The sequence below is a fragment of the Oratosquilla oratoria genome, chromosome 15 (assembly GCF_046742065.1).
Source record: "Oratosquilla oratoria isolate Oo_2021 chromosome 15, ASM4674206v1, whole genome shotgun sequence".
In the NCBI taxonomy this organism is placed as follows: Eukaryota; Metazoa; Arthropoda; class Malacostraca; order Stomatopoda; family Squillidae; genus Oratosquilla; species Oratosquilla oratoria.
In genome coordinates, this window is record NC_134791.1 from 6,001,153 (window position 1) to 6,028,481 (window position 27,329).

Sequence of the window (27,329 nt, forward strand, 5' to 3'; positions counted from 1 at the left end):
TACGGTTGTTGTATCCAACATCACAACATACCTTACCCTATAACCCACAGTAATATCACACACAACTTTATTGTAATCTCGCCAATATGGCGCCGATCAAAATACGCGGGCTTCACTTTTAGCGGACGCAGAACAACAGGATGCTCGCTCCAGTCCTTCTGTGAGATCAGTCAGTTGTAGTTATTGTGGTTATCGTCAGTGTATTTCAATCAACTCCAGTAAGGAGGAGATTTCCCAAAATGTCTACATTTCCTTTTTAAAAGTCTATATCTAGAAGTGACTGGGTTAGGTTAGGTTAGGTAAGGTGTTTTGGGAGTAGATATATTTGATATACCGACATTACCTTTTACTGATAACCACATTCACATTAGGATATTTTTTATAATGGCATTTGCTAGGGCATTAATTTCTTTCGCCTATATTTGACTATTTCACAAGGGAGTTTATGAGATCGTCATATTACAAAATTCTAGGCATATATTTTTCATATAGCCTTAAATTGTGTCTTTATATGTATACCTTTATTCAATTGTATGTTTTCTTTCAAGAGTAGGGCAACTTCCATTGTGTCTGAATATGGGTAGAATATCCATTTTCAATTAAAAATGTGGATAGTTCCCAGACAATTGCATTACCTGTATTTTCGAACGTGATTCTGAAAAATAAACACATTGCGTCAGGAGAATGCAATTCACAATTAGTTGTCAAATGACTTTGTATGATTGAAACGCTTTTACAATACTCAATATAGAATATGTAAAGATAACATAAAAAACTAGATAAGCGTAGATTTCATCAAACTAAATAGGTATAGGTAACCGATGTTTGAGAATGCGCTCGTAGTTAGTTTCTTGTTTCGGCATCGCAACTTCAGCTAGCAGTCGTCAGCTGGAAGAAGGTTAGATGTATTATCTGGCCTGAAACATTCTTTCCCACCTTCCGTGAATATCGGGTAGGCATGAAACTTTAAAGTTGTGTTCGCTGTAGAGTGTTATCAATATTACACATACGTTAAAAGGTGTATAAATATGCACAAGAAATGTTGTTTTATGAGTAGGAGGAGCTTGGCAGCCGTGCAAAGGTAAGTCATAGGAAAAGCAGGGTACTTGGGTTTTCATTGTGAAACGAACTTTCCTTTACATGATGCATACTTGGAAACGATGTCTGTAAGGCGTCGCATATACACACCTCTGGAAAGCGTAGTAAAAGTTATATTAAAGCTCCTGGAAGGAAAGATGTTTTGTGTCTTGGTGTTCATCTGACGTCCCTGTGACGTGGTTGGTTTCGGCGAAGGGCGTCGTGAAGGCAGAGAATATTTAAAGCAGCAACTTAGATATCGCACATCGACCCAGCGTAATTAAATATCGCTGAAAATTGTGGTGATGGATGTATATAACCGGCCATAATGGTAGTTGGAATGTAGTAATTATCCAAACCAAATATACTAACCAGGGTTGTACTTATCTCTTGGCTAGATGCAATTATTGTTGTTTGTGGCACAAATATGAGTTATTTTTTGTGCCCACATGCAGGGGATTTAACTTAGTATTGGTCACGAGATCTTTTCTGGGGGAAGGAATTTCTTTGAATTGAAAATTGTCACAAACAAATCCTAAGTCCTAATGTCACAAATGTGTATCCTGAAATACAAAGATTTTGATACAAAACATATTTTACAGAATAAGCACTTGTCATTGGCGACGATGTTGTCCTAGAGAGATGTATTATTAAAATTAGTAAAGAAGATAATTATGGAGAGTGGTAGAAATGAAGGATAATACAAGTTTTCATTATTTTATAAATGAAATGTCTTCCATAAAGAATACTGAGGCTGGTCTATAGGGTTACAAAAAAGACCGGAGCTGAGGTATGATACGAAGAACGGAGGTGACTGAAGGGTGCTGGAATTTAGGGGTAGGTCACATGTGCCAGAATGTCAGAAGGAATGTGACAAGTATATCAAAATCTGAAGGATGTAAAAAGTGGAATTTTGTTAATTTGGGGGCATGTAGTAATCTGTGATGTTTGCATACCTAGTAATTAGTATGCAGGAAATTTAGACATTTATGTATATTGGACAACAATTTTCAGTTGTGTTGGGAGTGGTTTATACAAACAATTTTGTGAGATGTTTGTGTATTGAATAGGAATTTTGTTAATTAAAGATAATTGCATTGTTTTTATCATAGGAGAGGGTTGGGGTCAAAATAATTGTTTTCCTCAATGTTCACTAACTTGAAGATGCACAGACCCACAATGGCTGGTAGTAGTCTGTTGGGAAGACATTTTTGATAGCTGTGTTGTATTAGTGTGAGGCTCTTTCTTTGTCACTGGTTGAAAATAGGAGGGGAATGTTTGCCAGTTATCAGCTTTGTGTGTCAAAAGTTGTTACAAACATGGTCAAAGTTGATAGAGATTTTTGGCCTAGGCCAGACTGAGTGGTAGAAAAGGGGACATGGTTTTCTTCATTTATATTCTGTGATCTTATGACTCGTAGTCTTGTAAGGTCATGGGTACACCATCCCATATTCACAAGTAAAATCCTTGTTTACCCCAGAAAAATCAGAAATACTTTGGTTTAATGAGATTTGTCACAAACCTGTTTTCCCTTTTGAGTTGGTAAGTGATTCTACCAAGCACAAAGGCATATAGGGCATTGTCTGGCCATAGTGAAGAACACCCACAGTTAGGAGTGAAGCCTACAAGATGCCTAGGAGTGTGTATGTGGAGGTGTATGCTATAAGGAAATTATTCCATCAGGCGTTGGTTATTCGTGTATGTTAGTTCAAACTTGGGCAAAGTTTTGGGCTTTCATTGAAAAATTAGTTGTGATTATCACCATGGTTATGGAGAAAGTACAGATAGCTCTTCATGTATGAATGTGCACTCTTATCACCGAGTTGCTGAAAGTTGGAGTAGTGCTGTGATCTATGGGTTGCATGCAGTGCTGTTTGGCAGTTTGGTGCCATTTCCTCTGATAAGAGAAGGTTCTGGTTATCTATTTGGGTGTGTAAGGGAACGGGCAGGACTGCAAGAACGGCTGCAGTATTCCAATGCTCAGTGTATTGGCTTGTCTGTTGCTGGTGCAGCTTCGTTTGAGTCTAGAGTTTCAGAGGCCAGAGCAGTCTGTGTTCGTATCTGGTGGGCTGGCAGTTGATTAGATCCTAGCACTTCATGTTCTTGTGGAGCACCAGCTTAAGTTTCAGCAAGTGTATCTTGCTGGTTTTGTTGACGTTATGATGATAATAAGTTTATTTGGCATTGCATCAATATACATGAAGTGCAGATAATGAAAAGAACACATAGATCGAATTAACAATTACTATTGCTGAGGATAACACACAAAAAACATGTAAGCTTATTTCCATTGTGGTCCATGTTGGGAAGTAAATTGATTTGTATTGTGTGGGTGCTCTGGGCTCGGCTGATATGTTTGTTTGTTTGTGGTTTGGTTTGTTATCTGGGACAGTGTGCTGCAGTAGTAGATTGTGAATATTATACTTGTTTAAGATGTTTCGTTGTTGTAGTACATCAGTTAGCTCATATTTGTAAATATTATAATTTAAGATATTTCGTTGTAGTAAATCAGTTAGCTCATGTTTGTATTGTTACTATTTGGAAACATGTTTATTTTGATAGTGAAGAGTTTAATGACTTTTATTTTTTCTTTAGTTTTCAGGGTGAAAATGACTATGATTAATGTAACTATCAAAACATTGGACTCCCAGAATCATCTTCACATTGTGCCTGATGATGTAAGTAAAACAATGTTGCCCTTTTTTTAGTTAGTAATAACCTGTTGTTGACATTGATTTGGCTGACAATTGTTTATATTTTTATATTGAGAAATGTTTGAAGTAGGAGCCTAAATGTGGCCTAAGTATAGTTGTAGATAGGATAAAAGTGAGAAATGAGGAGTGGTGAAGAAAGATGAACAAAATGAGTGTGAATAGCAGAAGTGGATTGAGGGAACTTGAGGGGAATACCATGCTTGTTTAAGGTTGACCATACTGAACCCCAATCCTGACCGCAAGCTTGTATGCCATTTACTGCCATATAAAGTTGCTTGGTATAGGAGAGAGAAATCTTTAATCTCTTCAATATGAGTCAAATATTTGCACGCACATCAGGTTGCCTGTTATACGATGATGCATCACAATACATGCATTACAGAATATAAAGTTACTACTGTTATGCACATTCTTTCACCCTTGATAAATATATCACAAAATTAATATATTCAGGAAACCAATGCTGGCATCCTTGTATGCCCCACTCACTGCTCATGATGCATACAGGAGCATCATCATATTTAAGAGGTTAATCCCTTGTCATTCCCATGTTGCCAATTCCTTGTACTTGTGTGTTTTAGCCATTAGAAAATTGCATCTGTACCATTTTCTCCACTTTTTCCAGATCACGGTGAAGGAGTTCAAGGAGAGGATTGCATCTTCTGTTAGTGTACCAGCAGACAAACAGCGGCTTATATACTGTGGCAGAGTGTTACAAGATGACAAGAAGCTTTCAGAATATAGTGAGTTTATTCTCAGAGTGAATGAAATTTATTTATTTTTTGGCAAGTTGGCTTGCAGTAAATCTTTGTAGTAAAGCAATTTAGTTTTATGTAGGGCATTTTGATTTGACAAAATAAGTTCTAGTTATATTCTTGGGATAAAAGAGGCCATGGCTTGTTGATTGCAAAAGAAATTTTTCAATGATTTTGATGTCTCTTAACCATGGTACATAATGTTTGTTGGTTGGAGGCAAGGCCATGATCAAAAGCTGGTCTTGCAAAAAAAAAATGCAATGTAATGAAGACAACTACAGATTTTACAAGATTTTTAACAAGTATTAGTGATGAGTTGCTTTAGAATATAGTTATTTGTCTTGATAATATCAAGGCTGGATGTATACATATAGAAAGGCCTCTTCCTCCTTGTTTGGACACGAGTCTAAACATGCACACATCCGACACCCACATTAAACCCGTTGATTCACTCCCTCCTGTGTTAGCACCTCATGGATGAAAGCTCATCCCACCTCCGTCTGTATTATTACTTCATGGACAAAGAGTTGTCCCTGTTCCAGTCACACATTTGTCAATATATCAAGATGCAGCATCTCTAGAGCGTGGCCCAACAGAATTGGTTACCCCCACTGCTTCTTTATATGATGACCCCTCCTCCCCCCTTTCAGGCTGTATAATTTCTAAACCCCTCCTCATTCTCTTCCACTCTTGCTTTGTTAGACAGAAATTCCTTTTGCATAAAGTGCCTCCTTTTACCCCAAACACCTCATTCTTGGTCTTCGTAGGTTCACTCCATCCATTACTGCCTTCCTCACTTTTTCTATATTTTCCTTGCTTTGTATGCTCAGATCACATGAAGAATTGTCACTCCAGTCTTCGACAGGGTGACAGCCTAACCAAACCTAACCTAATCTTTATTCCACTGTTGATATTTGGTGTACTGTGGTGACAATTCTTCAGATAGGATCTCATGGGGTTGAGGATTCTTCATGTGGGCGTTCTGGGGTGACAATTCTTCATGTGGGCATTCTGGGGTGACAGTTCTTCATGTGGGTTATCCTAGGGTGTACTGGGGTGTCAATTCTTCAGATGGGATCTCGTGGGGTGACAGTTCTTCAGGTGGGATCTCGTGGGGTGACAATTCTTCAGGTGGGATCTCGTGGGGTGACAATTTTTCAGGTGGGATCTCGTGGGGTGACAATTCTTCAGGTGGGATCTCATGGGGTGACACTTCTTCAGGGGGGGCATTCTGGGGTGACATTTCTTCATGTGGGCTATCCTAGGGTGACAATTCTTCATTTGGGCAATCCTGAGGTTACGATTCTTCGGTTGTACAAGTTTATATATTTGCCATACTGGGGTGACAATTCTTCAGGTGGGATCTCATGGGGTGACACTTCTTCAGGGGGGGCATTCTGGGGTGACATTTCTTCATGTGGGCTATCCTAGGGTGACAATTCTTCATTTGGGCAATCCTGAGGTTACGATTCTTCGGTTGTACAAGTTTATAACAATAAGCAAAACACTCGTTTAACCTAACCTAACCCTAACCTAATGTAATCTTTATTCCACTGTTGATATTTGCCATACTGGGGTGACTATTCTTCAGGTGGGATCTCATAGGGTGATGATTCTTCACGTGGGTGTTCTGGGGTGACAATTCTTCATGTGACCTATTTATTGCTATATTATTATTGATATTTTTTATACATATTTTATACAGATTTTTTATAATTTGTTTTACATCATATATTACTCAACATGATCCACAAATTTGTTACATAGAAGAACTGCTGGATAGGATTTGCTTTAAGTGCAATGTTGCTTGTTGCCTTCATCACTTCTTGTGACTTCTGCAACATCACTTCCTTCTATATCCCTACTCCCCTCCCATGACCTATTATCCTCCTCTCTTGTCGCAACTCGTCTACATCCACACCCACTTTGTGTGTGTGCACGTGTATCTGCTTTGACTTGGCCGCTCTCCTTATAAGAGAGAATAAATCTGTTGGTATGTGTGTATATTTACACTGCTTCAGACCCAGGGCAGTGGATGAGATGCAGGGATGACCCGTCATCCAGGAGGTGCCAAGATAAGAGGGAGGGAAGTGGAGTGTGATAGGGATGGAATGGGTGGGAATGGTTTTTATGTCTTTGTTTATTGGCTACCTCCCTTATAAGGGGTAAAAAGCCTTTGGTATATGTATGTATGGGTGTATATATAATTTTTGTTTATTTTGTTTTCAAGATGTCCACGAAAAGGTGGTACACTTGGTCATGCGCGCCCCACCCCAGAGCTCTGGTCGCTCTGGGGGTCAAGGGGGTGCGAGTACATCAGGAGGGCAGGCCAGCCATCACCACCATCCCATCCACATGCACCATCACCACCACCACCGCAGGGGCAATAATGGAGATGGCGGACAGGTGCTCTTTGGGTCCTTCATGCACCCAGAAGATGCCGAACCATTGAGTAAGTGTTTAATGGACATTCATGTAAATTCAAATTGTTCAATTTAAATCAATTCAGTTGTAGATGTGTTTTATTGTAATGCATTGAGTCTCACTGGACATGTAATTTTGTGGGTACATTTTTAATCCCCATTTATTACTAATGACTACCAATGGAGGATAATGGTAAAGGCCTCAGCTATTGTATTACTAAAGGTTGTTTGTTTTATAAAAAGTCGTGACTTGATGAGATGACCACAATACCTGAAATATTTGCAGCTCAAGGTCCTAGCTCATCAGGCGTCAGACTGAACCAAGCACGCAGCATGCTAGGGAGAGCAGCTGCCGTTCTAGATCAGTTAGATAACAGTTCTAGTACAACAACGGCTTCGGCTGCCGCATCTTCCTCTGGAGCCGCCATGCAGTCACAGTCGACAACATCTGGCCAGGTCAGTCACTGAGGATTGTAATACTTGCTAGAAATAATAATGAGTGTCAGGGATACTGAAATAGAGAATTGGACACCTCTTTGTACGAGTTTGTTTTCTCTTCAGGCTACTCGTGTAGAATCCAATATGGAAACCGAAAGCAGTGGTGGAAATACAACAGCCACGTCACAGGCATCCAGTGGAGATGCTGCGGTAGTGTCGCCCACACAAGATATTGATGCCTTCTTCAGTGAAATGGATGCACTCAACAGGCAAGTGTTGTATTGGGATTTCTCTGAAGACCCTAGAATGAGATTGATGCACCATTAGATACAGGAGTAGGTGGTACACCTAGGTAGATTTGATTGTAGTCAAGTTTAAAAAACTGGAGCCCTGTAGTAATCTGCAACATTCCTTCAGGGCTGTAGTGTATATCTACTAGAATGTTTGACTCTTGTCTGCAGTATTAGTGTAGGATAAGGAGGGAGACATTAGATTTGAGCTCTCCTAATGTTAAAAAAAAGGGAAGGAGTTAAATGAAATTTATAGGTTTTGGCCCTTGTCTGGAGAGACCCAGCCCCCTTGTGGCTACACCTGGTAGGAGTTTTAGAGGTGTGATTTGGGAGATCATACTCCAGGTGTGTTGCATAAGCCAGTTGCTTGCTGGTATTCATTGTGGAACCCTTGTAATGATTTTTTTCCCAAATTGGAAATATAAAGTGAAACATGGTAGTAGTGCCTGGTTCCAAGGTTCCTCTTGATATCGTAGAACGAAGACTTCAGGAATAAACTGAAGACTAGTGTCTTCCTTTCCCATCCGCATATGTTCATGCATGCATACATCGATAAATGATCAAATGCATCACCAATTCCTGTATCCATCTTTGGTTTGTTATGGTGTATGTTTTGGGAGTATCAGGGTGGGTGCACTTATTGAACCAATTTTAAAATTTGGAAAAAATACATGGTGATTAAAGGAAAGTTTACAGAGTTGTAATGCAATCCAGGTAGTCGGTCAGGAAATACCAACCCCTACTACCACTTCAGGCAAGAAGCTGTAGAATTTATTCAAGTCAAAGTAACGTGTTTTTGCATGAATGTCCCTTGGTGATGGGTTTGGTTGTCCTGGTAATTGCCAAATCTTCTTATTACATGTGTACTTGGTATTGAATGAGCGATTTCTTTTAATTTCAGTATGGACCCGTCACTAATAGGAGAGACACCACGTGGTCCACCTCCAATGCCGCCACCTAACATGATGGGTGGCTTTGGTGGGAGTCTGGCTGGTGGACTTGCCCAGGCAGCATCCGCGGCTGTTGCCTCGGCTCTGTCTTCCATGACGCGTATGCCCATGCCACCCCCAGCATCTACCATGCCCAGTCAGGGTACGGTTCGCAGACATGCGGTCAGAATTACAAGTAAGGAAAGCAGCTGCCTTCATTTATCAGTGTGGATACTGATAGCATCCTAAATTTTATTCTGTATTTCGGAAGTGTACCAATTTAACAGGAAATTGGGACTGAAACAAGATACTTTGGTATAGAATTGCTTTGCCTTGCCCTGCACTGGTGTATTAGGTGCATGGGGACATGTAGTTGGTACTTTTTGGACTGATTGAGGTGCCTCTTGCATTGTTCATCTATGGTAGGGTACAGTCTCTACTCTGAACCTCTTCAATAAAAGTCAAATTCTTGTGTACAGCATCGGATGCCTTGTGTACAATGATATATCACAATACTCGTAAGTTAAGATAAAAAGTCACAGCTGTATTATTAAGATAAAAAGTCACTGCAGTATTACTCGTTCCTTCAATCTGAGTAATTATAAATGTAGAAAATATGATGAAGCCAGTTCAAAGTTATCGGGGATAACTCTGCTACAACTACAAGATAAATATTATCAAGACAGATGCCAGTGTCCTTGTGTACCCACTCGCACCTCATGACACCTATGTAGGTGTCACGTATGAAGGAGGTTAAAGCAAAATGCCATTGTTCTACCATTGTTCATCTTTATACTATGCTCTCAGACCTATTCTTTACCTCCTGACTACTGCTTCATTCCTTCATCCCCTTGGGTGGAAGGGGAAGAAAAATGCTACCATAGTGTTCCCATATGTGTCGCAGAAGGTGATGAAAGGAGACAGTGAGGATGTATCCCCATGTTGGGCCTCCTTAACCCCTTCCATATGGTGCCGCCTACGTAGGCGGCATGGGGAGCAAGTGGATACGCGAGGCTGCCATATCGGCGTCTTGATTATATTTATTGTAGTTGTCCCTGCGTAGGGTGGAGGGGTGTGGAGTGTTTTTGGGGATGGAATGGGTGGAAGTGATTTTGTGCCTTTTCCTTTTTGGCTACCTCCCTAGTAAGGGGGAAGAAGCCTTGGTAATGTATGTCCCTGCATAACTGACATACTCTCTAAACTGGCTTCTTCACATTTTCTATGGTTATCAAAATTCACGGGTGAAAGAGAGAACGATCGATATAAGCGGTGACTATTTTTTATGATGCGAGTATTATGACGCAACATCGTACGTCTGGCAGATAATGCTGCCCGCGAGATTTTGGCCCGGAGTGAAGTGGTTAAGTGGGAAAGGATGTATGTATGAATGATTTGTGAGGTGAAGTGTCCTTTCAAATGGAAGAAGAGTGTGATGACAGAACTTTTTGTAGCCAATATATTAGTTCGTCCAAATAAGCTTGGGAGTTTTTGGCAGCTATTTTGTATTTACATACATATACCAAGGGCCTTTTCCCCTTTACAAGGGAGGTAGCCAAAGTCCAAGACATAAGACCACTCCACCTATTTCATCCCCACAACTCCACTCCCAGCATCTCTCCCACTGCCCTGGGGCAGAAGCAATGCAGCAAGACACAGCACATCCAGAGTGAGGCTGCTTCATTTAATCGGTGATCCCCCACCCACTCCCTTCCATGCATCACATCTGTCTTCTCCCTTCCTTCCTCAACAGACATTCCTCTTTCCCAATGCCCCTTTTACCCCCATCCATCCATTTCATCCCAGGTCACCCCCTCATGTTCACTCCTTCCACACCTTTTACTAATCTTTCTTCAATCATTCTTTCCATTCCATGTGTTCAAACTATCCCAATACTCCTTCATCAACTCTATATCCCAACTCCTTTTCCACCACTACTCTCCTCGCCTCCTTGTTTCTTCTCATATCCAGCCTAGTAACCCCTACCATACTTCCTTGACATTTCATCTCGAACACATTTAAACTCTTTCTTCCTATCTTATGTTCCATGTTTCTGCCCCATACAGTGCTGTTGGCACAATTGCTCCTTCATACAATTCCCTATTAGCATCCATTCCCAAATGTCTATTTCTCATTACACTTATCTTCCAAGGCATTTACTTGCTTCTCTCAATCTACATTCTACCTCAACCTCCACTTCATCTTTTCCTGCCACATTTTCACCCAAGTATCTAAACTATCCACTTTCTCCAGTTTCTCTCCCTTAATACTTCCAATTTGCTACCATCCTCTCCCCTTGTACATCTTGTCATCTTGCTTATTAACCACATTTATCTTCAACTTCCTTCTTTCACACACCTTCCCAAACTGTCACTTACTTCCTTAATCCCTCCTCTGATCCTTTTACAGGCACATTGTTGTCAGCAAACAACTGGGTTATCTTCCATTTTTCTCCATTTTCTTTAACCATCTCCAAACCCCCGTCCCGTTATCATTGCATTTGGCTCTTGCATGGTGACATGACACATCCCTTGCAAAGTCCCGCCTTTACCTCAAACCACTCACTCTCCAGTTCTAATTCAAACACACTCTACTACTCTCAAAAAAACTCTTGACTGCTCTTAACATCTTTCCTCCTGTCCCTTGTATCTGCAATACCTCCCACAGTGCCTTCCTGTCTACCCTGTCATAAGCCTTTTCCAAATCCATAAAGGCCCCCCAAGAAAGCCTTAATTTTCCTAAAACTTTCTCAGTTTTTGTAGGCCTTTCTCACATTTTGTATTTATGCCAGGTTGTTATCATCAGGTCATCTGTGTAGGTTGATGAATTAGTGTTAAGTTTGGATCTATTTTTGGGGAGATCGCATGTGAATAGGTTGAATAACCTATGTGTGAGTCTTGTTCTTGGAAATTTATTTATGGTTATGAGGATGGATGGATGTGATGAGGTGAGGTAGAGAGCTGGCAGGTAGCAATGATCAAAGAATGCTGATACACAAGATGAATCTGAGAAAAGTCTAGCAAAATATGTGGACAGTTAGTATGATTCAGGTTACTGTTAAACTTTGCTAATATTTATTAATGTATGGAATCTTAGTTATGCATCAGATTAGAAAGCAAATGAATGCACATGTTTAATATTTAGATAAAAAACAAGAAGAGTGATAGTAACTGGAATGAAGGTAACCAACTTAGTTGTATGGAATTCATAATTTAGTATTTACATTGGTACACTACCTGATTTTAAAGTTCAAGCCAATGGATAGTATATATTTAGATTATTTTGAATATTCTTTCATTGATAAATTATTTTGCCCCAATTTAGTTAGATGAAACCCAGCTATCATAGTCACATTGAAAGATGGAGGCAGCTTTGCATACGTGTCGTGCATCTAGGTTTTTTGTAGTTTTCGTTCACACTAGACTTTTGTAGTATAGTATGTTTGTAGTACGTGAGATGTACTTGGTAATAGTAATAAACTCTGGAAAGACACGGAGGTTAAGCATTGACATCCTCGTAAGGTTCACGTGTTTTTGAATATCGGGTTGCTCCACAGGCAGATCAGGCTCCCCCTCCATCAGAATCCAGAGTACTTCTTCAGCAGGGAATGCCAGCAACCCTCCTTCAGCAGGGAATGCCAGCAACCCTCCTTCCTCTGCAGCCTCTAATCAGGCCACCAACACAAGCACAAATGAAACCACAAGTCAACCTGGCACCAATACTTCGAGACCGACCTCAGGAGGAACGCAAGAAACAACACAGTCGGAACAGGGAGCTGATAACGGTAATTAGGTTTATTTATTCGCTTATTTTTTGTATATTAGTGGGTAGTGCTGTGGATGTACTGTGTCTTGCGACACTGCTTCTGACCCAGGGCGGTGGGCAGGGTTCAGGGATGACCCGTCATCCAGGAGGTGCTCAGATGAGAGGAAGGGTGGGAGGGGTGTGGAGTGTATTTAGGGATGAAATGGGTGGGAGTGTTTTTATGCCTTTCCCTTTGTGGCTACCTCCCTTGGAAGGGGGAAAAAGCCTTGGTATATGTATGTATGTATGCTAAGAAAATGACAAGGATGAGCAAGGAAAATGGAGGAGAAATAAGGAAAGATGAGGAGAGCCGGCAAGGCACCTGGGTGGGTGTCGTGCAGAATGTCAAAAAAAAAAAAAAAAAAAAAAAAGGTATAGTGATGGTCAGGCAGGATATTCTTGCGATTTAAATATATATATATATTTTTTTTCTGACAATGATCTTGATTTTTGTCATTAATTCCTGATTGTAATAAATGATCCTGTTAATTTTTTGTTGTTGTGGTCGAATAATTTTGGGTTGTGAAGTTTTGGGCGATTCGTACGTCAGCTGTACCTGTGTGCAAGCAGTTTATTTTGTGCTGGGCCCCAAGTGATTAGTTTTGCATAGCATTGCATGGTGTGGTGTGCACGTGTATGTATAGCAAGGTGATGACTGGGTTTGAATTTATTTTGGCAGAATTATATCGATTGCAACATGGACAGAACAGCTTGCATGCGTTTATTTACTAGCAATTCAGCCAAGGGACTCAGCAGTGGCCCGCGGCCCCCTGACCCCCACCAGGGGCTCTGCCCCAGGACCCCCGGCCCCCTGACCCCCCCACGGGGGCTCTGTCCCTGGATACCCGGCCAATGTAGATTTTTTTGGGTTACCCACTATCATGCCTGGTGATGGTGGACTGGCTGGTGAGGTTATTTAATATCTATTTAAGAGAGGATAGAGTGCCAAAGGACAGGAGGAGTACCTGTATAGTTCCATTTTACAAGGGGAAAGGGTAAAAGTGAGTGTAGTAGTTTCATCTCATCCTTGGTCACCCCATGTTAACTTGAGATGTACAGAAATGTGCATCTGTGCCACTTTTACTGGTTTCGAGTTAAGCACAGATGTTTATATACAGTTGGCTTATGCCTTTCATGATTCGTGCTTTACTCGAAACGAGTAAAAGTGGCGGGGATGTCTGTGTTTCTGGGCACCTTGTATTTGAAGAGTGTAGGTAATTGAAGTATGGCTCGGAGTAAAACTAATGTAAACGTTTTGTTTTCAGATGGAGAGACTGGGCCCAGCTTGCGATTAGAGCACCCAAGGTGTTCGGTGATGGTGGAGGTTTTAGATTTGTATCGCACAGTCCAGCAGCGTTTGCAGCCACATCTGCAGCGGTACTACAATCTTATGTCCACAGACCCATCATTTGAATCTAGTGTAAGTATCTAGATAATTGTTTTGTATTTAATGTTTCCTCCCTGACAATGGTAGGTTATGGACCTACATCCAATTTCAAGGCTGATAAGTCTATAAAAAGAAAATGGGCCTCACAAAGATAAATGATAAGGAATTTCATATGGAAATTGGAAACTAATTTGAAATGAATAACAAGGGGATCAGTTGTGAAGTGTACTTTGTTGTATATCATTGAGGAATAGGAAAAGTAGGGAGTAAAATACTTATACACATGAGTGATATTATGAAAGGGATTATGCAGATTAAAACATACTTAACCATTTTGGCACCCCTGGGATTACTTTCCATGTCCCAGTCATACAGCTGGAGTAGGTCTTCAATGTGGCCCCTGTAATTCATGACAAGGGACAAATACTCAAGGGGGTTAATTTTTATTGGTAATTATTATTATTATTGTTTTTGTTATTATTATTATTTTTTTTTTCAGGAATCTGAAATGCGCAATGAACAGTGGATGCTGTCTAGAGTAGCTGAAGTTTTGCACTTCATCTCCCATGCTGTCCATGCCATAAGTGACATCATGGTAGATTTACGTCGAGCCCCTCCGAGACAGTTGCGGGCTAGGCCCATCATCATACAGCAGCCAGCTTTAGTTCAGGTAAGACTTGTTTGACAATTGTACCCATGTAACCATGTGCATGCATGCATACATACATACATATGTACATACATACATACGTACGCACATACATACATACGTACATACATAATGTACATACATACATACGTACATACATAATGTACATACATATTTACATACATATATACATGTATACTTACATATCAATCAGTGCCATCCTAAGCCCACTGCTGAGCAAAGGCCTCTTTCATAGTATTACATGACTCGCATTACTGTGCCAACCTCTGCCATGTCACTCCTGCAAACTTTAATTTCATCTCTCCACCTTCATATGTACAATACATACATATTATACACATGCACACAAACTTTGTATGTGAAAAGTGTTTGCTTTTTGAAGGGAGAGTTTCAGATTGACATGAAATTTGTGAGATGTAACCAAATTAAATTGGCTCATTGTCTTTGGATATATTTTTCATCAGGCCCAGATAAACGTGACGACAGGAACAGACCCTCTACAAGCGGTAAACTTGCGCAACAGTGCACAGGCTCCCTCCACGGCTACCACGGCTACCACGGCTCCCACAAGTACGGCAAACCCCTCGACCCCAGCTCCATCTTCCACAGTTCCCACAGCCACTAGCACCAGCACTTCATCATCCAACGTGTATTCGTCCTCGGTCTCATCTGCTTCACCCATCACAGTCACCCCAACAGCTTCCTCCTCATCTTCTCCTACCTCCACTGCTCCGTCTGCTCCCTCCGCTCCGACGTCTACTGCCTCGCGTATCGGAATACCTGGGTCAGGAATGTGGAGCATCGGTGGGGGTTCCGGCTTTCCCATGGACAGTGATGGTGTGGTCTTTATGCACGTAGGGCCAAATGGCATCACCATTGATTCGGTCACAACAGATGAAAATAATCAGGGTGAGTAAATGTCATGGATTCCTCCTTCAAATGTACCCATTCCTTCTAATGTCTTCTGTATCATGCTTTGCCTCCTCATCCTTCTTGTTCTTCTTGATCTCCTCCTTGTTCTCCTTCTTGGTCTCCTTGTTTTCCTTGTTCTCATCCCTCTTGTTTTCCTTGTTCTCATCCTTCGTGGTCTTCTTGCTCTCCTTCTTTGCCTTCTTGTTCTCCATCATGTTCTCCTTGTTCTCCTTCTTCTCATCCTTCTTGTTCTCTTCTTGGTCTTCTTGTTCTCCATCATGTTCTCCTTGTTCTCATCCTTTTTCTTCTCTTTCCTCTTTCCTCTCTCCTCTCCCATCTCTCTCTTCTCTCTCCCCTCCCATCTCTCTCTTCTCTCTCCCCTCTCCCTTCCTCCCCACATTTTTCCTTTCTTTTCCTTTCCTTTTCTTTCCTTTCTTTTCAGGACTTCTGCCTCCCCTTCATCCTTTTCCACTGGCAATCCATTCCCCTCTGCCCTGACTGATTTTGGAAAGCACACTAAAGCTCAGTTTGTGTGTAATAACTTCATATGATGAAAAGATTCATGAATTAGAAATTGTAGTTGTAATGGGAATTAATGGAAATGAGAAGTTAATTATCATAAATTCCCTTCTGCGTTTCCCAGGTGGTGGCCAGGATCCCACCCCAGAACTGATAGAAAATTTGGTGTCTTCAATTGCAAGTCAATTAGAAGTCCGGTTAGGGTCGATGAATCCAAGCTATTCGACACAATCTTCAGTGCCATCGTCAGAAGAAAGTACTACGACTACTTCAGCCAGTATCAGTAGTAGCAGTACATCTACGGCTCCCAATCAGAGTCAGGGAGCCCAGAACCGTTCACATAATAGCCAGGCTGCCGGGAATAGGTAATGTTTAGAGATTGGGCAAAAATATTTGTTGGCCTCCACTCCTTGGAACCAGGACTTTGGAAATAAACTGTCCTACTGGGATTCGAACCCTCGCCTAAGCAGCTTGCTTTTTATAAGACGAAGACCGTACCATCATGCCACCATGACCCTACAAAATAGAACGACTTAGTTCACGGACTAATCATTCCGCTGTGAACCGAGTAGTTCTGTTTTGTAGGGTCATGGTGGCATGATGGTATGGTCTTCATCTTATAAAAAAAAGCAAGCCGCTTAAGTGAGGGTTCGAATCCTAGTAGGAGTTTATTTCCAAACGTCATAATGACACAAATATATAACTTTGTATATATCTGTTGATCATCTTTTGTCTTCCATTTACTTTTATCTTGTTGATGAAACACAGCATGGTGACACAAATCTCCCGAGGTTTTAGAATGTTCTGTACTTGCAGCGGGACAAATACTACAAATTCGACGCACACAAGAGTTAGCCATCGCCCACACGTTCACGTGACTCCACTCAATGTCCCGGGAATGGGCATGAATCAGTTTGATCCCTTCTTGCCATGCCAGTCCCATCACATTCGCCCTCATGCACGCAGGAGGCACCATGCGCACGATCAGGTAATTAAATATTGAATTGCTGAACATAGTCATCTTTATTTTTGTATTAGAATTGCATATGTGGCATGTGCATCTCTGAATTTTATAAAATGTTGCCAGTTACTGGGGCAGCAGATTTTCTGCATAGTGAAATGTGATGCAAGAATTAATTTGTTTATTTGTTTTTTTGTTCATTTGTTCATTATTGTTTGTTCATCTGTATGTTCTTTCCCAAACCTCCTCCACTCTAGTTCACACGAGTCTCCTGTTCCATGCCACATGGAACCCCATATGCTTAATTCAGCACATCCCATAGGCTCCTTCTTCACTCACATTCTCGCATTCAACCTCCTTGTGTATTTTATCACCATAATTTTACCCATACTTGCTTCCAGCAAATATTCCAGTATATGTATGTATGCTTCAGTTTGTTCTTCTGACACAATAATGTTTGCCCATAGACTGGCTTACCTCCCACATTCCTCCCCCTTGTTTACCTAAGTCAAAATTTGCCTAGCAGTATATTTACCTCCTTCACCACCCCATCCATATATGTTGAAACAACCAAACTGATGTCATATAACCCTGACACACCTCATATGTAAATCATGTTGAAGACTCCCCCCCCCCTTTCAATGAATCAGTCAATCATTCCATTGTTCCTTGTCTTCTTTTGCAGAAGACCTGTGACCATGAGTACCTAGGGGATGGTATTGTGTTGTCTGGGGATTGTCAGTGTCGGGTGTTGTAGTAAAAAGGGTTTTGTGTCCATTGTTGATGGTTGCATCTGGAGTCCTTGTTGATGATCAATCATACCTGTACCCGACCACTCCATTTGTGCCAAATGCAATTTTGCAATTTCCCTGAGGGGGACCTCATTATGGGTAGAGGTCCTCTTGATTAACCCGTTTGTGGCAGTGTTTATCTTTTAAATTGTTTTGACTAAAGGTAAATATTTTAATGCTGTTGGGCTGTAATATTTCTCTGAAGGAGTTAAGGAATGGTCTCATTCTTTGGTTGAATTCGAGTCTTTTGAGTTTGCTTTTTTGTTGGAAGGGGGTGGGTGTGATAGGGATGGAATGGGTGGGAGTGGTTTTTATGCCTTTGTTTTTTGGCTACCTCCCTTGTAAGGGGGAAAAAAGCCTTTGGTATATGTATGTACATAGATTTATCTATATATTTTTCCCACAGACCCAAAACTCTGCAAGTCAAGCAGCCCGGAGACGTCACCAGGCAGCCACCCAGGTTCGTGCCAAATGTTGTTAGTCTTATGTAGTTTGATTGTAGTTGGTTCAGTACAGCAGTTCAGGATTAATTTAAATTTAATTATAGTAGTTTTTATTTGTAAAGTTGTATAGTTATGAATGAACAAGACGTTGTTTATAGAACACTCAACATGGATTTGAACACAAGACCAAAGGGTAGTTATGAAAACAGATGACATGCTAACATGTTTTGAAGGCCAGATGATATCAAATGTCATGGAATGATTTTCTTAGTGTGTATTAATCACTGAGCAGGTTAGGGCACTGCTGTTTGTGGTGGAATTCCATGCTACAATAATCCTAGTCTCCTGATAGTGGGAGTTTCGTGATGGTAAATTGAATCATTAATCACCATCACCAGAAATTGTGATCATAAGCACAAGAGCACGCAATGGGTGAAATTTTGCCCAAACAGGGTTTGATATGTGAAGATACTTTTATGAACACTGTTCCTCTTAATGGAATGAGATGGAATGGGTGGGAGTGGATTTTATGCCTTTGTTTTTTTGGCTACCTCCTTTGTTAGGTGGAAAGAGCCTTTGGTATATGTATGTATGTATGATTACCAGAGGAAAGGTAGTATGCTCCAAGTTTTACTTGTTAAGTATTGTGATAAGAGGGAGGGGAGTGGAGTAGGTAGGGGATGGAATGGGTGGGAATGATTTCTATACTTTTGATTTTTGGCTACCTCCTGTGTACATACATATACCAAAGGCTTTTTCCCCCTTACACGGATGGTAGCCAAAAAGAAAAAAGCCTTGGTATATGTATGTAAGTATTATGAAAATGGAATTCGTATGTATGGATGCTCATTAACCGTGTGGGTTAGAGTGTTGGTACTTGCAGTGGAGGTCTAAACGGTGGTAAACCGAACTCTGCCACCAGCGAGTTGGACAAAGGGCAGGGTTGACCAGATTCCATGCTACGAAGTCCTTTGTAAGGAACACAGTCTCGTTCTCATGATAGGGGGAAATTCGTGACATTAAACCGAATCGGTCAAAACATTTTCTTCGAATTTCAGACACAGGAGGCGACCACAGGTGGTTCCACGTCGCCGTCAGGGCCACAAGTGGGCGTCTCCCCGACCACATCCACGGCTAATAATCCTCTGGCACTCTTCACAAATCTTATGGCAGAAATGCTCTCTCAACCACAGCAACAGCAGCAGCAGCAGTCGGGGCAGCAAGACCAGCAGTCTGGACAGCAGCAGGAAGGTTCTGGGAATTCTGAAGGTCCAGAGCCGGCCATCACGGATCAGATGTTTGGGCAGCTGGTGCAGGTAATTGTTGCGGTTATGCTTTCTACTCTGGTTGATCCTGATCAGTGACCCAGTGTATCTGATCTCTACCTTACCATCCCTTATGTCTCTGGTGTCAAACTCTTGTGCCTCCTCACTATATCTGATCACGTAATTGCCCCAACATCTTTGATCACCTAATTGCCCTGATGTCTCAGGTCACCATATTACCCCGATGTTTCTGATCACCTAATTGCCCCAGTATCTCTGATCACCCAATTGCCCTGGTGTCTCAGATCACTTAATTGCCCCAACGTCTGATCACCTAATTGTCTAGACTTCTCTGATAATATAATTGCCCCGACATCTTAGATCACCTAATTGCCCCAACATCTTAGATCACCTAATTGCCCCAACATCTTAGATCACCTAATTGCCCCGACATCTTGGATCACCTAATTGCCCCGACATCTTGGATCACCTAATTGCCCCGACATTTCAGCTCACCTAATTGCCCCAACATTTCAACTCGCCTAATTGCCTTGACATGTCTGATAAATTAAGTGCTTCTTTATCTGATCACCTAAGTACTCCATTATCTTTTACCTCCTCCATGTCCCATTATCTCCAGTGCCTCACTATCCCTGGCTTATCCAGTGTCCCTCTGTCTCCTGACATGTGTAACCTCTAGCTTGGGTGGCACTGTGACATATTTCAATCTTTGCCATCAATTCTGGAGGTGGGGGCCATGCCCAGCAAGTAGAACTTTACCATCATTAACCGAGACAACACCTATGGAGCAAACTACCTTTCTCCACCTCCATGAAGTGGTCCTTGTTACCTGAGGGGTTATGGGTCTCCTGGGGTAATGAATGGATCAATATCTTGCCGTTCCCTCCATGTCTATCCTCCTAGTTCTCATCTTCTTTCTAGCCTCGTCAGCCCATCATCTTGCCATTGTCGACTCTTGATTTCCCTGTTGCTCTGTCTGCCTTGACCTGTCTGTTTTATGTGATACTTTATTTGTTGATATAGTAAGTTTGATAGACCCCCAAGAAAACGTGAGTTAGGCATGAAACATGACATGATAGCAATGATTGATTAGATTTTAGGCGCCTATTATACATTGGGACATGATTTTTGTTCTTTGTCGACAGGGAGTGGTGTCGCAAATGTCGGGTATGATGAACAATGAAGGCGGAGTCACACAGCAGCATTCTAACACTTCCCTGCACGACTTTCTACTGCCTTTCGCAGGCGGAATGTTTGCCGAAGGGGAGGAGGACTCCATATTTTACCAGTTGTTTAACACCGTGGTGAGTATACCGAAGCCAAGCAGTTATTTTTGCATAAAGGTCGTGTATAGCTAAACTTAGGTGATAACTTTATTAGTCAAGTTTTTGGATCTTGTGTGCATAACATGTATACATACGCTTTACATAAACACACATGTATGCGCAAATGCACGCATGCCAACATACACTCTTGTGCACACACACATGCACCAGTATTCTGGGGCTATTGGTCTGGAAGAAGGCAGAGATTGTACTGAAGTTGATGAAGTGTTCCACCAAAGTTGGCAGTGGATTGCAAAGTAGCACGCAATCTCCACTTTTGCCAAGAGGTGTGAGCACCGGGTCTCTAGATTGTGCCCAGAAACTCTCACTTTTAGATGTAGTTCCGTGAAGTCTGTCTTTGATTTGCTCATAGCTATACGTTTGCACCAAGGTTATAATCAAACCATTTTGGTTGAAATGCTAAAAATTTATTTTTATCTTTTCAGTCACAGTCTCTCTCTATTGGCGATCTACTGCAGTTATTCTTTGGACGTACGCCACATGTGAATCAGTTACAGGAGCCGTTACAGCAGTTTGTGAATAACAGAGTACTACATGGTCAGGAACCTACGGAAGATAACCTCAACCTTGCCATTGACGAGGTTATCCAAGAAATACACCCGTACTTAGTCTCTACTGCTGTAAGTCTATCAGACTTTCAAGTCTTGCCAATTTGTGTGCTTCATAGTGGAAAGCTTAATTGTTATGTATGAAAATTTGTTCTGGCAGATTTTTTCTCTCTCTCTTCTCTCTTCTTCTCTCTCTCTCTCTTCTTCTCTCTCTCTCTCTTCTTCTCTCTCTCTCTCTTCTCTCTCTCTCTTCTCTCTCTTCTTCTCTCTCTCTCTTCTCTCTCTTTCTCTTCTCTCTCTTCTCTCTCTTCTTCTCTCTCTCTTCTCTCTCTTTCTCTTCTCTCTCTCTTCTCTCTCTTTCTCTTCTCTCTCTTCTTCTCTCTCTCTCTCTTCTTCTCTCTCTCTTCTTCTCTCTCTCTCCCTCTCTCTCTTCTTCTCTCTCTCTCTCTCTTCTTCTCTCTCTCTCTCTCTCTTCTTCTCTCTCTCTCTCTTCTTCTCTCTTCTTCTCTCTCTCTCTCTTCTTCTCTCTCTCTCTCTTCTTCTCTCTCTCTCTCTTCTTCTCTCTCTCTCTCTCTTCTCTCTCTCTCTCTCTTCTTCTCTCTCTCTCTCTCTCTTCTCTCTCTCTCTCTCTCTTCTTCTCTCTCTCTCTCTTCTTCTCTCTCTCTTCTCTCTTCTTCTCTCTCTCTCTCTCTCTCTCTCTCTTCTTCTCTCTCTCTTCTTCTCTCTCTCTCTCTTCTTCTCTCTCTCTCTCTTCTTCTCTCTCTCTCTCTTCTTCTCTCTCTCTCTTCTTCTCTCTCTCTCTTCTTCTCTCTCTCTCTCTTCTTCTCTCTCTCTCTCTCTTCTCTCTCTCTCTCTCTTCTCTCTCTCTCTCTCTCTCTCTTCTTCTCTCTCTCTCTCTCTTCTTCTCTCTCTCTCTCTCTCTCTCTCTCTCTCTCTCTCTCTCTCTCTCTCTCTCTCTTTCTCTCTCTCTCACCACAGTCAGGTACCTATCATTGGATAGTAGTTATCATTACAGGTTTTCAATTTTATTTGTGGAGTGAATGAAATGAGTTTTGTTTTTTTTCTTACAGAACGATGCTCAGGTACAGGAAGGTATTGATTATGTGAATACAGTGCACAATTTCATTCGTCACCGGCTGCATGACATGTTCAACCTTGTGCTCAATCACCGTAAGTGTTGCCAAGAACCAAGATGTTTATGTAGCTTTCTGAGATATTTAGACATAAAATGGGTTTGCAAAGAACAAATAAATACAAGTATTTGAGCAGAGTTTGTGAAATTAATGACTATTTTCACATAAGGGAGGGAGGAGGGTGGATGAGAGTGGAGTATGTGGGGATGGAATGGGTGGGAGTGGACTTGGCTGATGCAGGTCTTCTGCAAGACTGAACTGAAATAATGGATTGATTGCTTTGATATTTCTTATAGTTTTAGACAGTCCACTAGATGCATAGATGACCTGTCATTTAGGTGGAGCCAAGATAAGAGGAAGGGAGGTGGGTGGATGGGAGTGGAGTATATGGGGATGGAATGAGTGGGAGTGGGTTTGTTCTTTGGCTACCTCCCTTGTAAAGGGGAAAAGGTATATGTATGTATACATATGTACATGTCCATGTGCTCTACAGCATGTATATTTGTTTCCTGCAGGAGATACAGAAACTTTTGGAGTATCTCTGGTGTCTCTTGTGAGAAGATCCATGGGAGAATTGTTGGCACTTTCTCTTCACTGCTTCACTGATGGCGCACAAGGATTGGAACGAGTGCTGCAGGAGAGAGTGGTAAGTGGTTTTACGTGTACATGGGTGGGTGGGTGGTGAGTGGAGTGGGTGGGGATGAAATGGGCGTGAGTGAAATTATGCCTTTTGATTTTGGCTACCTCCCTTGTAAGGGGGAAAAAGTCCTCAGTATGTGTATGGATTTATTTTTTGGTACTAGATATTGAAACCAAATAAGAACTCTTCATAAAGAGAACTAATTGAGGTTATGTGGCACTTGTCAGATCCTTGGGTGAAAAAAGTGTAATTACTTCATCTGTCCCTTACAGTGTACTAAAAATAATCCATTTCATCCTCAGCGGTCCATCATGTCAGGTGTCAACCCAGTCATCCAGGCATGGTCGGTAAATACTTCTCTAATGCAGCTTCGTTCTATGATGTCACGCATGACCATTAACGATGACCACATTCGTCGCTATGTAGTTTCACATGATGAAGGTAAGGATCTTGCATATTATTTATTTTCTGTTATGTCGTCCCATATGTTAATCTTGACCAAAGAGCTAACAAGTTGTACCCACAATTTGTCACATGGAGGAGTTGTTGTTGCATAATACATTTGTGTAAATATTGTGCGTTGACAGGTCGCCGCATGGAGCAAGAAAGGCAGCAGAGGAGAGAGGCAGTAAATGCGAAAGAAACGAGTAGTAGTAGTACGACTGAGCAAGAAATGCCCTCGGCACCTCCAGCAGAACCAAGTGGTGGAGATGAAGGCAGCAGTAGCAGCAGCAGTACTAGTGGTGTCGCTGAGAAGCCAGCAACGGAGCCATCTCCGGCTACGGGTAGCGGAGGAGTAGAAGAGGTAAGGCGTGTTTTATTATATAAATTTGATAAGGTATTGAACCACTGAACTAGTATTTCAAATTTAATGATGAAATACCTTCAGTGGAGGTGTTGTCTTGCTGCACTGCTTAGTATTGGACAACAGATGTAGTTTTAAAAACTGAGTTAGACAAAGACAACTTGGTATTTAAATACATGAATAGAATCGCCAATGACGATTATGTCAATCAAATAATTCCACTGTAGGAATTATTTGATTGACATCGTCATTGGCGATTCTATTCAGGTATTACGACAATAGTCTATCAAGGATACATACAAGCTTAACCACAAGCTTCAAGTGGGGTTGGTTCTCTGTAAAATGAAGATTAGGACGGCAGTTAGCAGTCAACTTGAATCCAGTGGGAGTTAGATTAACCCTGAGGTTGGAGAATCTTGTAGTCTCGGTAGCATAGTCGGTAAAGCGACAGCCTGCCACCGTACAAGTCTCGGTTTGAGTCGAGGGACAGCTGTCAGAATTATTTGATTTAAATACATGTTGTGTTGGTATCTTGAGTAATGTGGTGGGGAACAGGGATGACTCTTCGTCCTTGAGGAACTAAGAAGGGAGTTATGACGATTGGGTTTTTGGATGGATGTGGGGTGATTGTAGTGCGAGACTTTGACTTACCCTTTATGAGACGTAGAGGGCCTTGTGGTATATATGGTATTGAAATGTGAGTTACGAGATAATGTTTGTGAAACTATTTTTAAACAATGTGAAATTGTTAATTTCAGCCAATGGAGGTAGATGAAGTTGGAGGGGAGGTTGTGGTGACCACAGAAAGAGAGGGAGCTGCTGGAGGGGAGGAAGAGGCCGCAGTCAATGTTCAAGTTGGGTCACAGTCCTGGCACTCATCAGTACCACAGGTTAGGAAACTTTTGTGTTTGTTCATGTAGTGATGCAGCGCCTTACAATGAAAAACGACTGTAATTTGCAAGTAAATGTAATTTCTAACATATTGTTGGGTCTGTGTGAGCCAGTAATAGTATCTACTGGTTGTGTGATCTTGTGAAATGGATGTGAGAATCTCCTTGTCACCCATTTTCATAACTTTTCCACTCCAATACTTGATCTTGAGGTGCATCCCCATTGTGAATTAACTTTGTATTATCTGAAGATTTTTTTTCACCATCAATAACTAGCAAGTAAACAGTTATTTTTCACATGATTTTAAAAAGATTTTATGTTAATAGATGATAGTATCTGCTGGTTGTCGATTCAGTTCAACGTCTCACTGCCACCACTGCCTTCACCTCAAAAATGATTTTTTCCCCCTTCAGGAATGGATTCCTGTGATCACACGTGACGTAGAGCGACAAAGACGAGGTGTTCCAGACACTGTTTTTAGCGATGCATATCTGTGTGGCATGCCAATCAAGAGGAGAAAATTGGCAACTAATGCAAAACCACACGGATCAGTTGAAGGAGTTATCCAAGGTAGGTTTGTCTGTCACATGCCCTTATAAAGGGGGAAAGGCACTTTGATATACGTCTCTTGTGTTGTTATATTGAGATGCTCACTGGTTGAACGGGTTAGTGCCACTAATCGTGGCAGAGATTAGGAGCGTAGACGGTTCAGGCGCTACAAGATGAGCACAGTTATGGTTTGCATGTTACAAAGGATTACAAAGGCTGAGCATGCCGACAGGAAACCTTTTGGTCCATATCTAGGTCGGATGCAAAAAAATATATACATATACCAAGGCTTTTTCCCCCTTACAAAAAGAAGGCATAATGATAAATAAATAAATGAACATAAACTATAATTGTGTATCCAATTTGAAGAAGTTTCACTGAATTTTTGAATTTTTACGTTGATGTGCGTCTTCTTTTCAGACACCTTGCGTCAGAGTATGCGAGGCGTAGGAGCTCCACGGGCAGTCACAGAGGCTATTGTGAACGATGCAGGAAGTCAGCTGTCTTCTTCCTTTGTAGGACATGTCAGGGCAAGTCTCAGAGGTAGACTCAAAGACAACAAAGACTTTGAGCCAGAAAAGTTTCCAAAGAGTGATGAAAACATTAACAAAAAGGTTTAGAACTGTGTAGGTATCCAAATGATATATCCACTTGTAGGCAGTATGGATGTCTTTGCTATCCATCGTCGGAGTCGTCTGAGACCCCCCCCCCCCCTAATAAAATAACAAAAGAAAAAAAAAATGCTCGGCATTGTAATCCCTGCAATATTCAGTCCTGTGTACAGTGGCCCCAAGGCGTGCTGCGCGCATGCCGTCGGGGATTTTTCGTGCTGTAAATGCGCTGCACTCTACTACTGCCATTGCAAAGTTATATTCCTATTGTAACATGCATATTGCGGAGAAGTTCCGCAAACTGGGTAGCGAGAGGGAGAGAGTGGGAGGGTGGGAAAGTATAGGGTATGGGTTCACTGGTATTTCAGTAATTAGGCTTATAATAATAATGTAATGAGAAAGGTTGTTTAAAAAAAAGAAGGCAGTCTTAACCATGTTTCTCTAGTATTTGCTTGTCTCTTTGTAAGAAAAGTAATTTTGGAACAGTTTATGTTTGAGCATGCCATTTTAAAAGGTGAATTAAAACCTGTGCTAAAGTAAAGAATCCTTTTTGTCATGGGACTTGCCAAATCTGATATAGCTAATATAGTGTAATCACATTTTAAATAAAGTCGTCAGATACCAAGAATGCACATTTTTTTTTATACAATCTTGGTAGCAACACAGCAAGGATACTTCACTTAATCAGCAACCCCCCTCTCTGTCCCCTCATGCATAAAGAGAAGGGGAGAAATACCTTCAGGCCGTGTCAAAATATACATACATATACCAAGGCTTTTTCCCCCTTACAAGGGAGGTAGCCAAAAAGGAAAAGGCATAAAATCATTCCCACCCATTCCATCTCTAAATACACTCCACACCCCTCTTATCTTAGCACCTCCTGGATGATGGGTCATCCCTGCACCTTGTCCACTGCCCTGTGTCAGAAGCAGTGTTGCAAGGCACAGCACATCCACAGCAAGGCCGCTTCATTAAATCGGCGACCCCCCCTCTCCGTCCCCCCATTGCATAAAAGGAGAAGACGGGGAGAAATCCCTTCGGGCTGCGTCAAATTTTGCTCACACATACTACCTCACCCCCCACCTCATGCATCACATCATCCATATACAACCATTCTCCATTCACCCCTGTCTTCTGTCCTCTCCCGTCCTTCCTCAACAGACATTCCCCTCATGTTCACTCCCTCCACATCTGCCTTCCATACCTCTTTTACTAGTCTTTCTTCACTCATTCTTTCCATGTGTCCAAACCATCCTAATATTCTTTCATCAACCCTATCTCCCAACTCCCTTTCCACTCCTCACCTCCTCATTTCTCACTCTTAGCATCCATTCCCAAATGTCTATTCCTCATTACACTCTTTAATCCACCAAGGCATTTACTCGCTTCTCTCAATCTACATTCTACCTC

The 27,329-nt window shown here is 41.6% G+C and overlaps 1 protein-coding gene across 3 annotated transcripts; it reads left to right on the forward strand.

Moving 5' to 3' along the window:
• The first annotated feature begins 803 nt into the window (after positions 1–803).
• On the forward strand, positions 804–26,547 carry LOC143033267 (uncharacterized). 3 transcript variants are annotated; one of them, XM_076198506.1, is made up of 24 exons: positions 804–952; positions 3,673–3,755; positions 4,417–4,534; positions 6,777–6,998; positions 7,256–7,425; positions 7,531–7,676; positions 8,599–8,822; positions 12,180–12,407; positions 13,693–13,847; positions 14,314–14,484; positions 14,949–15,393; positions 16,040–16,280; positions 16,732–16,903; positions 18,074–18,127; positions 19,169–19,426; positions 20,542–20,700; positions 21,168–21,362; positions 22,361–22,460; positions 22,939–23,069; positions 23,366–23,504; positions 23,651–23,868; positions 24,627–24,758; positions 25,173–25,329; positions 25,729–26,547. In XM_076198506.1, exons 2-24 carry the CDS (start codon positions 3,687–3,689, stop codon positions 25,926–25,928), a joined length of 4,104 nt encoding a protein of 1,367 aa, XP_076054621.1. In that variant the 5' UTR covers positions 804–952; positions 3,673–3,686; the 3' UTR covers positions 25,929–26,547. The 3 variants fall into 3 exon arrangements, with proteins under 3 accessions (XP_076054621.1, XP_076054620.1, XP_076054622.1); XM_076198505.1 differs by lacking the exon at positions 804–952 and adding an exon at positions 1,372–1,408; XM_076198507.1 differs by lacking the exon at positions 804–952 and adding an exon at positions 1,372–1,408 and having other exon boundaries at positions 19,304–19,426.
• The last annotated feature ends 782 nt before the right edge of the window (positions 26,548–27,329 follow it).